Source organism: Bactrocera tryoni, chromosome 5 (genome assembly GCF_016617805.1).
Source record: "Bactrocera tryoni isolate S06 chromosome 5, CSIRO_BtryS06_freeze2, whole genome shotgun sequence".
Taxonomy (NCBI): Eukaryota; Metazoa; Arthropoda; class Insecta; order Diptera; family Tephritidae; genus Bactrocera; species Bactrocera tryoni.
The window spans coordinates 12,398,758-12,413,966 of record NC_052503.1 but is presented as its reverse complement, the minus strand read 5'-3'; the positions used below and the strand labels follow the sequence as shown (position 1 = coordinate 12,413,966).

General features: G+C 36.6%; 1 protein-coding gene across 2 annotated transcripts in view; it reads right to left on the bottom strand.

Annotated features, from left to right (window-relative positions):
* The window catches only part of LOC120778986, a 255,094-nt gene that overhangs the window by 11,668 nt on the left and 228,217 nt on the right, over positions 1-15,209 (bottom strand). For both annotated transcript variants that reach the window (XM_040111084.1, XM_040111085.1), the window contains exon 4: positions 7,378-7,400. In XM_040111084.1, the coding sequence (XP_039967018.1) occupies positions 7,378-7,400 (23 nt within the window). The remainder of the gene's footprint in view (positions 1-7,377; positions 7,401-15,209) is intronic.

Sequence of the window (15,209 nt, the reverse complement as noted above, 5' to 3'; positions counted from 1 at the left end):
ATAATTAGACTACGACTAAGGTCAAGATCAAGCCAAAACAATGATTAAAACCAAACTCAAAGTCAAGAACAAGAAGAAAATCAAGACCAATAATTCCAAGACCAATACCAAAACCAAAATTAAGACTAAAACCAAGACCAAGGACAAGACTAAGAACAAAATTAAGACCAAGACCAAATCGGGACCAAAACTAAGACCAAAACCAAGACCAGGACCAGGACCAATACTAAGATAAAGATCAATATTAGAACGAAGAACGAAGACTAAGATTAAGACTACCAACTAAATCAAGATCAAGACCAAATCTAAGACTAAAACCAAGCCTCATACCAATACCAATACTAAGCCTAGGACAAAATCAAGAGTAAGATCAAGAATAAGACTTAGAGTCAAGATCAAGACCAAGACTAAAAAAAAAATTAGAACCAAGACCAATATCAATATTAGTAATTATACCAAGAACAAGATCAAGACTAAGGGCAAAACCAAGACCAATACTAAGACTAAGACTATAATCCAGAGCAAGATCAAGTTAAAGGTCGAGACCAAAACAAAGCTTAAAATCAAGATCAAAATCAGGAACAAGACCAAACCAAGACCAAAAACAATACCAAGATCAATACCAAAACCAAAACCAAAAGCAAGACCAAGACTAAGAAACAAAATAAGACCACGACCAAAATCGGTAGCAAAACTAAAGACCAAAAACAAAGGCCAGGACCAATACTAATATGATATCAATATTAGGACGAATACTAACATCAATACTAACAACAAGATCAACACCAAGACCAAATTCAAGACATAAACCAACACTGCTACCAATACCAATACTAAGACTAAGACTAAAGCCAAGAGTAACACCAAGAATAAGACTAGGAGTTAAGATCAAAATCAAAACAAATATAAGAACCCAGACCAAAACCAAGACCAAACAAAGGCAAAGATCGTGTATAAAATCAAAATCAGGACCGAGAGCAGGATCGTGATATTCTTATTCATGATTATTGTCTCTAAAATTTACGGAGAATTTTTTTAGTTTGGCGACTTGATATTGGCTATTCTTGGACGTAAGATTTATATAGATAAATGGCCACTGTGAACCCGACTCGTCTACTGCTCATCAATTGTGATCAACAACTAAATTGAGATCATGAAACATCTTTATACAAGATTTCGCGCATAATATCGCAGCATCACTTTATTAAGCCAAATTTATTTAACAAAATTGAAATTAAGCGTGAACATGACCCGCCATGACAAACAGTGATGTACCACTATTTTTGTGGCAGAGATTTAATGTGCCACATATGTATGCAATTGCAGGCAAATGTGGCATGCAACAGCCGTCAAGTGGGAATCAAAGCGCAAATGAAGATGTGTGAACCGACTGTTGAACAGAACGAAGAAATTGTCATTACCGCAAGTGCGTCCCCAAACTAGGAGACAACGGCGCATATGCTATGCTTAAAAATATATGCATACAAGTATGTTTGTGTGCGATGCCTATGAACTGCGGTAATGTGTGTTCAAAATTAAAAATACCCGATGGGCGTTAAAATAACAAATCTTCAGCGAAATATTTTTGTAGCTGCCTTCGAAAGGGAATTTAGTCGAGAAGGAGGCTGATGCTGAAGAAGATCCCTACCAATGTGAAACGCTTGCGAAATAAAGTGGGGACTGCAATTGTAGTACAACATCAGGAGCAAAAATGAACAATACTTAGAGCAAGAGTAAGCAAGAAGCTGATCTTCGCACACTAAAAACTATTCGAGGAAGACTCAAGGAGGCAGCTGGCAATGCACTGAATGAGCAGCAAATTGACGAAGGCAAGGAGGTACACATACATACATTCATACATATAAGCGAGTGTGTTTGCAAGTGAATTGTGCAATTTATGTACGTAGGGTCTCTGACTCTTCCTTATGCAGATGAGGCAGCGAAGGCGAACTACACATATACTCAAAAGCACGTAGAACGCTCGGGCTCATGAAGTGCATGAAGTATTTACAGCCAACAATCCACCATGGGCCATTTAATTAAATTGTTGCCACAGCAGTCAGTGGCAGCAGCAATAGCTGCAACAACATCAACAAACAAAAACAAGTGCACACTTCATTGTATTTTAAATTTATGCAAAGGCGAAAATAATTTCTCTGCGACAATGTCAGCAACAATTGCCGCTCGCTGGTCCGCCAAAGCGACTAAACAACAACAATTCGCCGTTTTGTCTTTGCTGAGCATGGGAATGCGTCTTCCAAGGTTGCAGTGCCGGATGCGAGTTGGTGATTTTCGTTTGCGATTTCGAAACGTTGTGAGTTGCAGAAATGTGTTGGATTTTAATGTCGTCGCTGTCGTGTGCAACTTTGGAAGCTCATTTCTATTTGGTGAGCATTCGATTTGGGCAGTGAGGAGGGATTTTGGTTCAAAATAAAAAATTGACTTAAAATTGTTGGCATATTTGTGAGAAAAGCCTCAGTAGACAATTAATCAACGAAATTGCGGCAAATTTAAAATGTGAAACTGAAATCTAGTAAATCAAGGAGTATAAGGAAAATTATATCATTTTGGTGTTTATACTAGCTACTCTGCGGAATCAATTAAACAAAATTTGTTAAAAAATTTTTTCAAAATTTTCGTAGAGAGTTCTGGTTCTTAGTACATAGAACTTTCAACAACTATTTATAGCAAATAAATATTATAGTAATTTGGTTTTGCATACAATAAAAATTTTAATGGTCAAAATTTTCCTAATTGACAATTAAGAAAAAAGATTCTAATCATGACGATCTTTAATTGTAGTAATTTGTAAAGCCATGAAAAGGTGGATATCAGCTGTCGGAAAAATAGCCCTAAACCTGTCACAAATCTGCTGAATGCCCAAAATATGAGATTCAAGTTGTTTTTGCCATAATTTGGATAAAACTGGACATTTGTGGAAGATGTGATTCTATTTCATTTTCTTTCACACAGCTAACGCAGCTGGCATCCAGTAAAATGTTAAATTTTTCTGCGTGAATTTCGTTCGGAAAGTGATCAGTTAGAGCTCGTACAACAATTGAGGTGGATTTTATTGAGAATGGAGAGATCCCTAGACCTCTTACAATTTACCCTGGCCCAGATGAACTATGCGACTGCACAGCTGCTGGTGGTTGACCAAAGCTTATTTTCACATATACCGATGCTTATTCAGCAACCAAATGAACAACTTAAGAACTGATTTTAATCGACTTTATATTCTGTTGTTAATTTATCGGCAAAAGGGGTGTTTTTGATGAATTTTGGGCCGGCAATAAATCAGTCTTAGTCACACATATAGTATGAAAAAATTAATATTTATATATCTATATTATACTTCTATAGCCTACGCCTTTAAAAATGCATACTGAATTTTAAAATCGATATCTTAAATAGTTTTTGCGTTTTAGCATTCTAAATAAATTTATCTTTTTCTTTTTTTCACAACTTTTTTTTTAATTTTTCAGAATTTTGGTAGGCCAAAAATGATCAAAATTTTTTGGAAAAATCAATTAAAAAACTCTGCCATTTTGAAAATTTGTTATTTTTTCGACTGTATGTCATTGTACGAACAATATCTTTAAGCATATTTCTTTTTTGGGTTTCACCCATGGAGAAGGCCGGGATCACTTGTGCAGTAGAGTACCTTGTTTTAGCGCCGGCGGAGATCGTGTAAATATTTAATTTGTTCTTCAAATTTTTATATTCATACATATTCTAAGAATAAGCTAAAAAGAACGGGAACCCAAGCAGAGGTGTTTTTAATAGTGTTTTTTGACAGATTACGCGTGAGTTGAGTCATGTTATTTTTGTTCAGTATTGTTTGGTATGTCATCATCGTAAAGCCTTATGCCTGAATAACGTTTACAAATTGTTCAAATTTATTATTGTTCAATTTATTACGAAAAAAAGTTTGGTCATCATAATCGGCCTACTAAGCATACTACTCGCAGCACTATCACCCATCTTGAGACCCAGCACTTATTTCTGAATAATATTTGACCAAATAGACCACGTTCAGCATGCAGTGAAGAAAGTATAGCAGCCGTAGCTGAACGTGTGCACGAATACTGTGGAGAGTCCATTCGGCGCCGTTCTCAGCAAATCGGACTGGCATATGGAACTACTTGACGCATTTTACGTCGAGATCTTAAATTGAAAGCATACAAATTGTGCAAGAACCGAAACTACTCGACCTTTCCAAGCGTCATCGTTTCGATGTATGGACTCATGAAGAGTTCTAAGAAAATCCGACGGCTTCGAGCCAAATTTTGTTCAACGATGAGATCTATTTCTGGATTAATGGATATGTAAACAACCAAATTGCCGCCTTTGGAACAAAAAGCAACCAGAAGAGATTCAAGAGCTGATATTTGATACTAGAAAAACAACGGTTTGATGTGGTTTGTGGGTCGGTGGAATCATCGGTCCATATTTCTTCGAAAATCATTTTCCGGTGAAAATATAGCCGTCAATGAAGACCATTATCGCGCCATGATAACCGACTATTTGATGCTCAAAATTGAAGCTTGTGATTTCAACAGGACAACGCTACTGCTCACACATTGCATCAATTAATAGATTTATTGAGCGAACACTGCGGTAAACAATAATTTAAAGTTTTGGGGCGGTCAATTGGCTACCAAGATCGTGTGATATCACATCGTTAGACTTTTTTAAGTGGGGATATGTATAGTTAAAAGTCTATGCGGGCAATCCCGCTTCGATTCAGATCTTGAAGCAAAACATCACGCTTGTCATTCGTCAGTTATCAGTCGAAATGCTCGAACGAGTCATCGAATATTGGACTCAAGGGATGAACCCTCTGAGACGTAACCGTGGCCAGCATTTCAAAGATATAATTTTAAAAACATAAATCGAAAAGAATGTTCTTTTGAATGATAATAAACATTCCCTATTAAATTTGAAGTTCCTTTGTTTTTTATTAAACAAATTGAAGAACCGCGAAATGGATCACCCATGGCCATCGTATAACTATAATCTTAAAATTTATTTTAAAACCATTTATACACTTGTATTTTTTTAATAGGCAAAAATCGCTAATTTTTAACTTGTAACTGGGGTGTGCCCCTTAAACTAGGCTTGCAAAGTACAATGTAACAATGTGAAAAAAAATAATAATTTTCAAGAGAACTGTTCACGATTTAAAATATTGTGACTTTAATTACTCTAAAAATTAATTTTGTTCACCACCTCAAAAGTATTTAAAATTACTCAAAGTCTCAAAGCAACAAAGTCAGAGTACTCAAAAGAAATAAGAAAGCCCTTGCAAATACACGGTAAACAATTCTTGAAGTGTGTTTGGTATAGACACATCTATAATTGTGCGCATATATCTTATGTATATACATATGCACAAATAAGTCCCCGTGAATGCACTCCCTATTTAATTCTGCGTACTTTTACTTAATTAGCTGCCGAACTGCTCACTTAAGCGAGAGCAAATTGCCAATGTTTCAGCCTCAATTGCTGCGCTGTTATTGCAAACGGTAAGCAAATACATGCACACACACACACACAAGCACATAAATAAATAAAATCTTCGGCACATTACTTAGCAGCAGTTGTACTTGTTGTTGTACACTTAAAATATTTGCTATCTTCCATCACTTTGTCGCTTGCGTTGATGCCACATTTACGGTGAATTCTGGCGCACTGATGTTGCAACAAGCAGCTTAGTCGCATGTAATTGCGTAAACGTGCAATTAGTTGTTGTTGTTGGCTGTGCCTTTGCTATTATTACCATTTCACTGCTGTGTTTCTGGCTCATTTAAGTTATGAGTAGAGTGAATATTTCGTTGCGCATGGTTGCATGCAACAAGCGAACAGATCGCGACATGCAACATCAGCAGCGTGGCAGTTGCGTGGTGATGTTGGCATTAAATTAGCGGCCTTCTCATGCTAGTCGTCGCAGATTGCTTGTTGTTGTTGGCGCTTTGTTTTTGTTGGCCACGCAGCATAGAGCATAACAAGATGCCAGCGAGTGTAAAATTGGTTTAAAAATAATTTAATTTTTTGGAGTGGCATGTTGCGCATATGTATAGTATATATGTGTGTGTGTGTGAGCATACTGCGTGCAACACTGACACTGCAGCAGCTGTTGCAGACAGGCAGCGAACGTTAATGCAATAATCGCAGCTAAATTTGTCATATACCAACGTGTGCTTGCGTGTGTGTGTTTGTGTGTTAGCGCAAAGATTTTACGGTGTTTTCGCCGGTATTTTCATTTACAGTTTCCTCCACACAATTTGTTAGGTTTGCGAGATTTCCCGCTTCTACTTTATTCGGCGTCTTCTATTGTTTATCGCATCGTTGTGGCGTTAGTTGCATGCAACGCCGCCTACACGCAGCTTTGCGTTTCACCGGCGCATTAGCGAAATTACGTTTTAAAATGCAAATTGAATTTGAAATTGAAATTGCCGAATTCGCGTCGCAAAAAACGGTTTATCGTCACAGTGCATCAATTAATTGCAAAGTAAACGCGCTCACACCCTGAAACGGCGCGTAGGTAAGCGGTACTTGTCAGCAATTTGTTGTCGTGTTGCACGTTCGCCTTCAGTTGTATTTACTTAGTAAGGCTGCGTTGTTGTTGTTATTGTTGTATTCGCATTTGCGACATTATTGACACTCAAACTTAATCTGGCGTCTAAGTCAACTGGCTTTTTAAGCGCGCGGCGGCAGATAAGCGGCGCGATAGCACAGCGCGGACAAGGGCTTGCGGCAAATGCAGCTAAAATATAGTTGTGTAGGTGTGCAAGTGCTTTTTGGAAAAAAATATAAACGAATTGTTGCCACAGCAGCTGCCATTTGGCCGCCACTCACTGCTCATAAGTCTGCAAATCAGCTGGAAAAGCGCTTGAGAAAAATATTTTATTGTTGCAAGCGAAAAAAACACAAAACGGCATAAAAAATACTTAAAAAAATTGAAAAATTTTATCGCGCATTTGTCACCTTACCCGACAGCGGCATTTCAACGGTTAAGTTAAGTTTCCGAGCGCGCCACACACAAATCGCTTTGTAAGTGACACTTTTTGCTGTGTATTTGTTGTTGTTATTGTAGCACACTGGCTACTTCCTTATTATCTATGTGGCTTAGATTATGCGGCGTTTAAAGCAAATTACACACGTTATGTGGCAAGTTGCCTGCTCACTTATTTTTTCGAAAAGTCATGCGGCGATTTGCGTTCTTCATAAGTTGACATGAAAACTCACCAACATATGCACGCATTCCTATTAGCCACTGCAGTTTTGCAATTTTTTAGTTATTTATACAATTTTTATACTCTCTACATCTTTTTAACCTCTATAATTCATCTGAAAATCCGTGTTTATACTCACCATTACCGTTCGCTGATTTTATTCTGCAAAAAAGTGGAAAATAAAGAAAAGTTATATGGTTGACAAAATTACGGTGATATTTACAGTTACATAAATAAAGCTTTACTACGCTAATGCTTAATAAATTGGAATTATTATATGATATACATAAATATGTCCGTAAAACTAAAGACTCAAGCGACAAACTTGGAATTCGTTTGGGTACACATTTTATTTACTTCAATTGCGCTTAGCGAGAGGATGAAAGAAGCATGACTTAAACAGATAAGTGATATAATAATAATATATGCTTTTGGTTGAAATCTGAACTTATGTCCAAGTCTAAATTTAAACTGCTTTGTATCTTTAATAACTTTATTATGTAGGCTAGGCTAGGTTAATCTGGTAGGCCAATAAGCCACGCATAGACCAGTATAGTCCTTTGCGATACCAGATCCATGACGAGTAAGGATTCCTGCGCTTGACTTTATTACGCAAGTCAAACACTTAAAAATATTTGAGTATATCTATGATGCCTCATGTTAAGGTCAGCTTTCGTTAATAGTCATGAAGCTTCGAATTTTTTAATTTTGATAACATATTTCACAGAGAAAATTTGTGGGATTTTTTTGTTTTAATTTTATAAATTATTTTGAAATAAAGTTCAAAATTTTATAAGCGGCATATTGAGTTTTGGTTTCAATGCTCCTCAGGCTAGCAGTTTTAGTGGTTTCTTCACTACATACTCTCTCTCTCTTCTACTTATTCTAACACTATTTTAATTAATTTTCTTATCAGCAATATAAAGCTTTAGTAAGGTCTTCATATTTTCTGCGCAAACCTAATTGAAAACATAACCACACTTTCCAGTTAACAAAGTGAGTGGATAAAAATATCCAACAAATATGCTAATGTTGGAGAACGTTAACGGTACAAAGCCTTCAAAGCCTTCGTTCTGGACGACCTTAGACCTCCTCACCGATAATATTAAAAAAGTGAAGAATATTGTGATTGAAAATCGTCAGGTAAGTGTTAGAGGATGTCAAGAGAGACATCTCCCGCGAGTCCGTTCGAATACTTTTGGTGGATGTTATGGGTATGAAACGCGTTCTTGCTCGACTCGTCCCGATAAAGATGATAGTGCAATTCCGATTCCACATTCAGTGATAGCATTATAACTGCCAATGAGACATGGGTTTATGAGTTTGACATACAAACAAGTCAAAAATCATCGGAATGGAGGAAAAAAACGAGCCGAAATCAAAAAAACTACGCCAAAGCCGCTCATAAATCAAGGTTGTTTTTTTGATGTTCATGGTTTGATGCATCATGAATATGTTCTGGAGGGACACACGGTCAATAAGGAGTTCTATTTGGCCGAATTGAGGCGTTTGCGTGAGAACATCTGTCGAAAATGGCCGGAATTGTGGAAGAGCAATCTATGGATTTTACACGATGATAATGAACCAAGAGCCACGATGGTGACCGAATTCAAAGCCAAACACGCAATAAATACCATCGATCAACCACCGTATTTACCAGATTTGACTCCGGGTGATCTCTTCTTGTTCCCCAAACTGATTATCGTCATTTCAGGTAGTAGTTTATCAATCAGATATTCACAATAGTAAAACTTGTTTACAATCTGTGAAATAAAACTTTGTAGCACTGAGGAAATACCAATTTAAAGAGATATCAGCACACTCTCTTTTATCGATTTCAACTATTTAACGTTGTTGTTGCTTTTATATGTAAATTTTTAGCAATGAGAGAAAAGGGTAAAAAGTAAAATTTACTGCTCCCAGAAGTGTAATAGTTCGTCTGCACGCTTTTTGTAGATTATAAAAGAATTGAAGCCTCCAGAGCCGCCGATAAGCCCCCTATAAATAGCAATCTAAACTACGCCATTTATCTACCAGCAAATGATCAAATTAAAAATTAAAGCAATTTGCCGCTTTATCTCAAAAGTTAAAATACTTTTGCTGCTACCAGAAAAGCTTTCATAAAATTTTCCGCGTAATTTCGTAACACCGCTAAGAGGAACAGACATACGAAACGCAGTGTAATAAATTCGTCAACTGCAAATAGCAAACTGTGGTCACAAAATCATCAAATCGGATAAGCGTTCTCAAGTTTAAACGACATCAAATTACAAACTTAGATTGGCTGTGAAATTGCGCCCGAATAAAAACAAAAAAGCAAAAAAAATGGTGCAAAACAATACAGAAATTTAAAGTAATAAAACGACAGTGTGATATAGAAGGAAATCAAACAACAACAACAGTAATAAGCAGAGCACTAAAACTAAACTGAAATGAAGTGAAGTAAAGTGAAGCAGAAAGCGGCTGCGTCGTGCGGCTGTGAAATGTTTATGACGTTTCCATTTGCGTAACAACAGAATTGCATTTGCCACCACCAACAATAATCGCAAAAATACTTTGTTTACAACTTAATGTGCGACGATTTGAGGCGATTGCTGTTGAGTTTAACGAAATAGAAAAACCTGTGAAATGACCAAGCGATAAGCGACGGTATTGGACGAGTGTATTTATCTATGGATATGTAGAGTGGGTACGAGGAAGGAGGAGATACGGCTGCTGGTGTCATTTGTAACAGTGGCAGTTTGCGGGTTACGGATATAGACGTTTTTATTTTTAAATAAATGTGGTAAAAAATGGAAAGTTTTGCATATTGTTGATATAAAAACTTTCTATATATACAGTTTAGACGAGCGCAGCTAGAAAAATACTAGTAATCTAACATTTAGGTAAGTTACTTTTGAAGCTTTTTGGGAGCTTTTTTGACTAAAGAAATGCCACTAGCAGACAGATATTTGTTGTTTAAAAAGTAAATTAATCTTTTTGTTTTCAAGATTCCAATTCTAAGGTAACTATAACGTTTATTTATTTTGGAGTTAATTAAAGATAAAAGCATACATTTTTATTGCAAAGCAAATGTTTTATTTTATAGGGAGGTTTTATGTGTTTCATTTTCTGTAATATGCTTAGCATGTAGCCTACTATAACAACATGGATTCATTTTTGGTGCCAAAAATAAATTTTGAGATTGTTGCCACCACTATTAAAAACATTTTTGCAGAACTTCAATTCCACCGATTGGCTCAACGTTATAGGACCAAAGTACAATAGTAAAAATAACATATTCCATTATCTTCTTGTGGATGTTAATAGAAAATATTAGAGTATTGTCCGTTCTAATTCCAGAAAGATTTGCCTATGCTCAAGTTAGAATTTGATTATTATCTTTAAGCCTTGTAATGATTTAAACATGTTTTATGACCGAGTGCGAAAAGAATTCACAACTCAATGAAATTTTTAATGAATATTTATAACTTCCTAACTCTCAAACGCATGCTCTAATTGTCTTATTTTTGGCGGTTTAAGAGACTTTCCCCGGTATTTATTTTTGTCGATTATTTCTTGCCAATCTTGCTGAATTCGAGACAAAGTGAATATGAGTTCAGTATGCTATTGCTAAACGCTCCCAAGAAAATAAGGCCCACGCTCTGATCTTGTAAAATACCCTGTTATTTGACGGCCCAAATTTACAAGAAATTACGCCGACATGTAGACAACACTTCAAATGGCATCTCACAATGTTTTTTTTTTACTAAATAAAAATCAGTAATCAATATTTATATCGTCTGACGAGCAAACTGTCGGACTGTCTATATATACCCGAAGTAGTCCTTCAGTTTTTGAGATATATACATAGATCGAAAACTTGAACATGTCATTTTCTCCCCAAGAAGCTGCCTATTTCTCCGAACTATCGAGATCATCAAGTTCCTGTATGAATATTTTTTGTTATTCGACAAAATATCTGACCGAAATTGGGAATGGATTTTATGAGGTATTCTCCGAATATAGTATTCAGACCGGATAACTATAGCAAAAAAGCTATCATATAAAGTAATAAATCAAAATCGAGTAGTTGTATGAAAGACTTTTTTATTTCACAAGATATCTTCACGAAATTTCGCATAAGTTGTCCAAGACCGATAAGAATATATATATGGATTTCCTGATTAAGTAACCTTAATTTAATGAATTAATAATAATTAATTAATTAATTTATATCAAAAACGTGATTAAACAAGAATTTTCAATTCGATTACAGATTAAGTTATAAATATAGGTATGGATGAGGCTAGGTTACACTGGCTGGTAATGTAGGTATAGCTGCTATAGGTAATGTATCAATGAAGGCTATGAAGAATTTTTGCAAGTTAATTTTTCTTAAAATTCCTCTTTTCTTTATTTATCAAAACGTCCTCGTATCCATTCAACAACTACAAAAACTATATTTGCGGCGAAAACTGTTTCGTGTAGCAAATGCATAGCAAAGAAAGGTTTGGTCCAGCTTGTGCAATTGGATCGTAAGTAGAAAGGAAGTTGAAGTTGCACTCAACGAAATGCAAACCGAAGTGATTTTCCAGCAGCAGAACAAACAAAAAAGGCGTAAAAAACGGCAGGCAACAAAGTGAAAGAAAATGTCGCCAGCTGCCGACTGCCGACTGCTGCTGCTGGTAGCAAATGAGATTTGCACTATTTATGGCTGCTGTGCCACAATTGCGGCGGACAAGTCGCAAGTAAAGCCGAGAAGTACACACCAATATACTTATGGTAAGTATGTGTGTATATGTGAATGTGTGCGCGTATGTGTGTGTAGCAGGTGGAACATGCACATCTCAACGCAAGTCAAATAAAAATGTCAGTTAAATAGACCGAAAAGCAGAGGGACGCCAAAGCGCTGCTCAGTGTGGTTGTGGCAGCTTGCTTAACCGTTGTTGTTGCTGCTGCTGCCTGGATGAACAAAGCGGTTAACGGCGGCTAAAGCGGGTGCCTAGGCAGCTGAAGTTAAATTATGTTACAAAGCTTCTCACTTTGTTGCCGCTGGTGATTTAATTACGTTGCACAAGTGTTTACCTTGATAAGCGTGCATGCATGCCACATACAATAACACACTTAACCTTGTGAGCTTATACGAGTATGCCGTTTGTGTGTGCCACAACAATAGTACTTGACGCTGCTGCATTTTTTGCACGCTTTGTAGTCGCTTTTAATGGCATTTTTGCGCGCTTACCAACTGACATTGCGCAAGTATGTGGCAAATAGAATAAAGTTAAATGGAAATTTTAATTGCATTGCATTTCATCTTATTTGCTAGAATTTTTCCACTATCCACTTTCCACGCGCGCAGCAATTGCATTTGTGTGTTAGTGTTAGTGGATGCTTGAACTCTCAACTCTGAATGCCAGTTGCCACACTTTCATTTGCTTTAGCAAATATATAATTTGCGCTTCAATTTAAGTGAAATTCGTTTAAACTCAACCCGAAATGAACGTACTAACGGACTGAATGAATAACTGCAGTTGCTCGTAGCTGCTAAATGTGTTCTGGAGTCATTAAATGCTTTCAAATGAAATGAGTGCAAAGCGCAAAGTCAATGAGTTTCTGGGGCAAACGTGATTTTACACAACGCAAATATATATATATATATGCACTTACACTCACACACACACATATGTATATACATGGATACATAGTATATGCAAGCATATAAGCATAATGGATGTACGTGCAACACATATGTAAGTCAACATGCGCTGTGTTGCAAGTGCAGCTGAAGAACACAAATAAAAACACAGACACACGCGCACACGTCGCATACAGAAAAGTCAAAAAAAGAGTGAAATAATATTCGCACCAAATCAGAAACTTTTTACTTAAACTTTTTTGGCACGTTTTTACTATGTTGCAAGTGCCGATTTGTGTTGTAAACCAGGCACATACTTAGCGCATACACATGTACGGCACGCGAGTCACACATAGCTACATTTAAATACATACTTACATATATGTAAGCAGTCATGTCCGTTTGTCTGTGTGGCAAAGTATTTGCAACAAATTTCCAACAAAGTTTTTAACTTGCAACGCGTAGTGAGCGTGCAAAAATGTGGCCATTCAGCCAGTCAGACACACAGACAGACAGACAGATAACCAAACAACCCAATTTCATTGAACACTTTAAAAGCTGCCTGCAGTCGCTGGAAAAACGCCACATAATGCTCGCTGAACGAGCGCGTAATAGGGCTGCCACAGAGTAGGCATTTGCGGTAATTCATGATAATGGTTATTGTGTATTTAAAGTGGCGGTCAAAGTGGTTGCCTTCTTCGCATAAGGCGGTGCTAATTGCAACGGAAACTATTGACCTGATTTCTGATTTATGCAAAAACAAAAAAACGTGCATGGATAAATATATATGTATGTATGTAGGTACATTGTATATAGTAAAGCCTACCTTTTGTTTCGCATTTATAGTACTACAAGGTGCGTTCCAAAGTAAACAGGACTTTTTGAATCTAACACCCCCTGGTGGTGCTATCTTTATCGATTGTCCAGTGAGAATTTCATGACATTTAATTGGAAGTGAAGTTATTGCGTTTTAAGTGTTAGTATGTTTGTGTTATCGGTGCGAAAATGAGCTTCGAACAAAAAGCCAACATTAAATTTTGATTTAAAATTGATAAAACTTTTACCGAAACGTTTCATTTGATGAAAAAAGTTTATGGCGATGATTGCCTATCCTGTAACAGAGTGCACTAGTGGTTTCAACGTTTTCAAAGTGGTCGTGAGGACATAAACTGTGCGTGAATCCATCAAAAATCAGCCGAAATTATCATTGAAATTCATGGAAATGGAATTGAACATTTCCAAAACATCGATTTATCTCATTTTGAGCGAACATTTGGGCTTACAAAAGGTGTGTGCACGGTTTGTTTCGCACAAATTGACTGACGACCAAAAATTGCTCAGAATCCAACCGATTGCGGCCGATTATTTGACCAAAAATCACATTTTAACCATTGACCACTCCCCGTATTCACCCGATATAGCACCGTGCGACTTCTTTCTTTGCGGAAAAATGCATTTGCCTATGAAAGGAAAACCTTATGGAGACGTAGAGGCCATTCAAAAGCCTTGCACCGTCTTACTGGCGGCCACACCGGCCAACGAGCTAAAACACTCGTTCGACATGCTTTTGGACCGTGCAAAAAGCTGTATTGAAGCAGAAGGAGACTATTTTGAATAAAATAAATTGATTTTGCCGAAAAACCCCATTTGTCCTGTTTTTTTGTTTAAGTTTTAAAAGTTAAAGTTTACTTTTTAACGCACCTTGTATGTAGTTTGTTTTGTTTTCATAAATAACTTAAATCATGTTAAAAGCTAGGCTTTCTAAGCTGCCCAAGTGAGATCGTTGTTATGAACGACCTCTTTACTTCGTAACGTATATTTTATACGAACAAGTTGGGTGACATTATTTTAGGTTTAGAATCTTATGAAATCCCAGAATATTATTGAATCAATATATGTATGGTGCGTAAATTGTGTCACCAAGAGCCAAATCGTTTCGAAAATTAATGATAAAATCTTCAGCGGCCTTACGATAAAAATATAACATTGCAGTTTTTATACCCTGAACAGGGTTTATTAAATTAAAAATAGTCAGTGTGACGAGCTGAGGCGATTTAGCTTTGTCTGTCTGCCTATGCATACGCAAACTTATCACTCAGTTTTTGAGATATCGATATTTTTTGATATCGAAATTTTGCATAAGTTCTTTTCTCTCCAAAAAGCTGGTTATTTGACGGAACCGCCGATATCGAACGACTGTATCATATAGCTGCCATATAAACTGACCGATTAAAATCAAGTTTCTGTTAAGAAACTATTTATTTGACAAAATATCTACACCAAATTTGGCACGCATCATTATCCAAAATAACGGTACGATTTCTAAAGGAATTGGTCGGGTTGGACCACTAAGG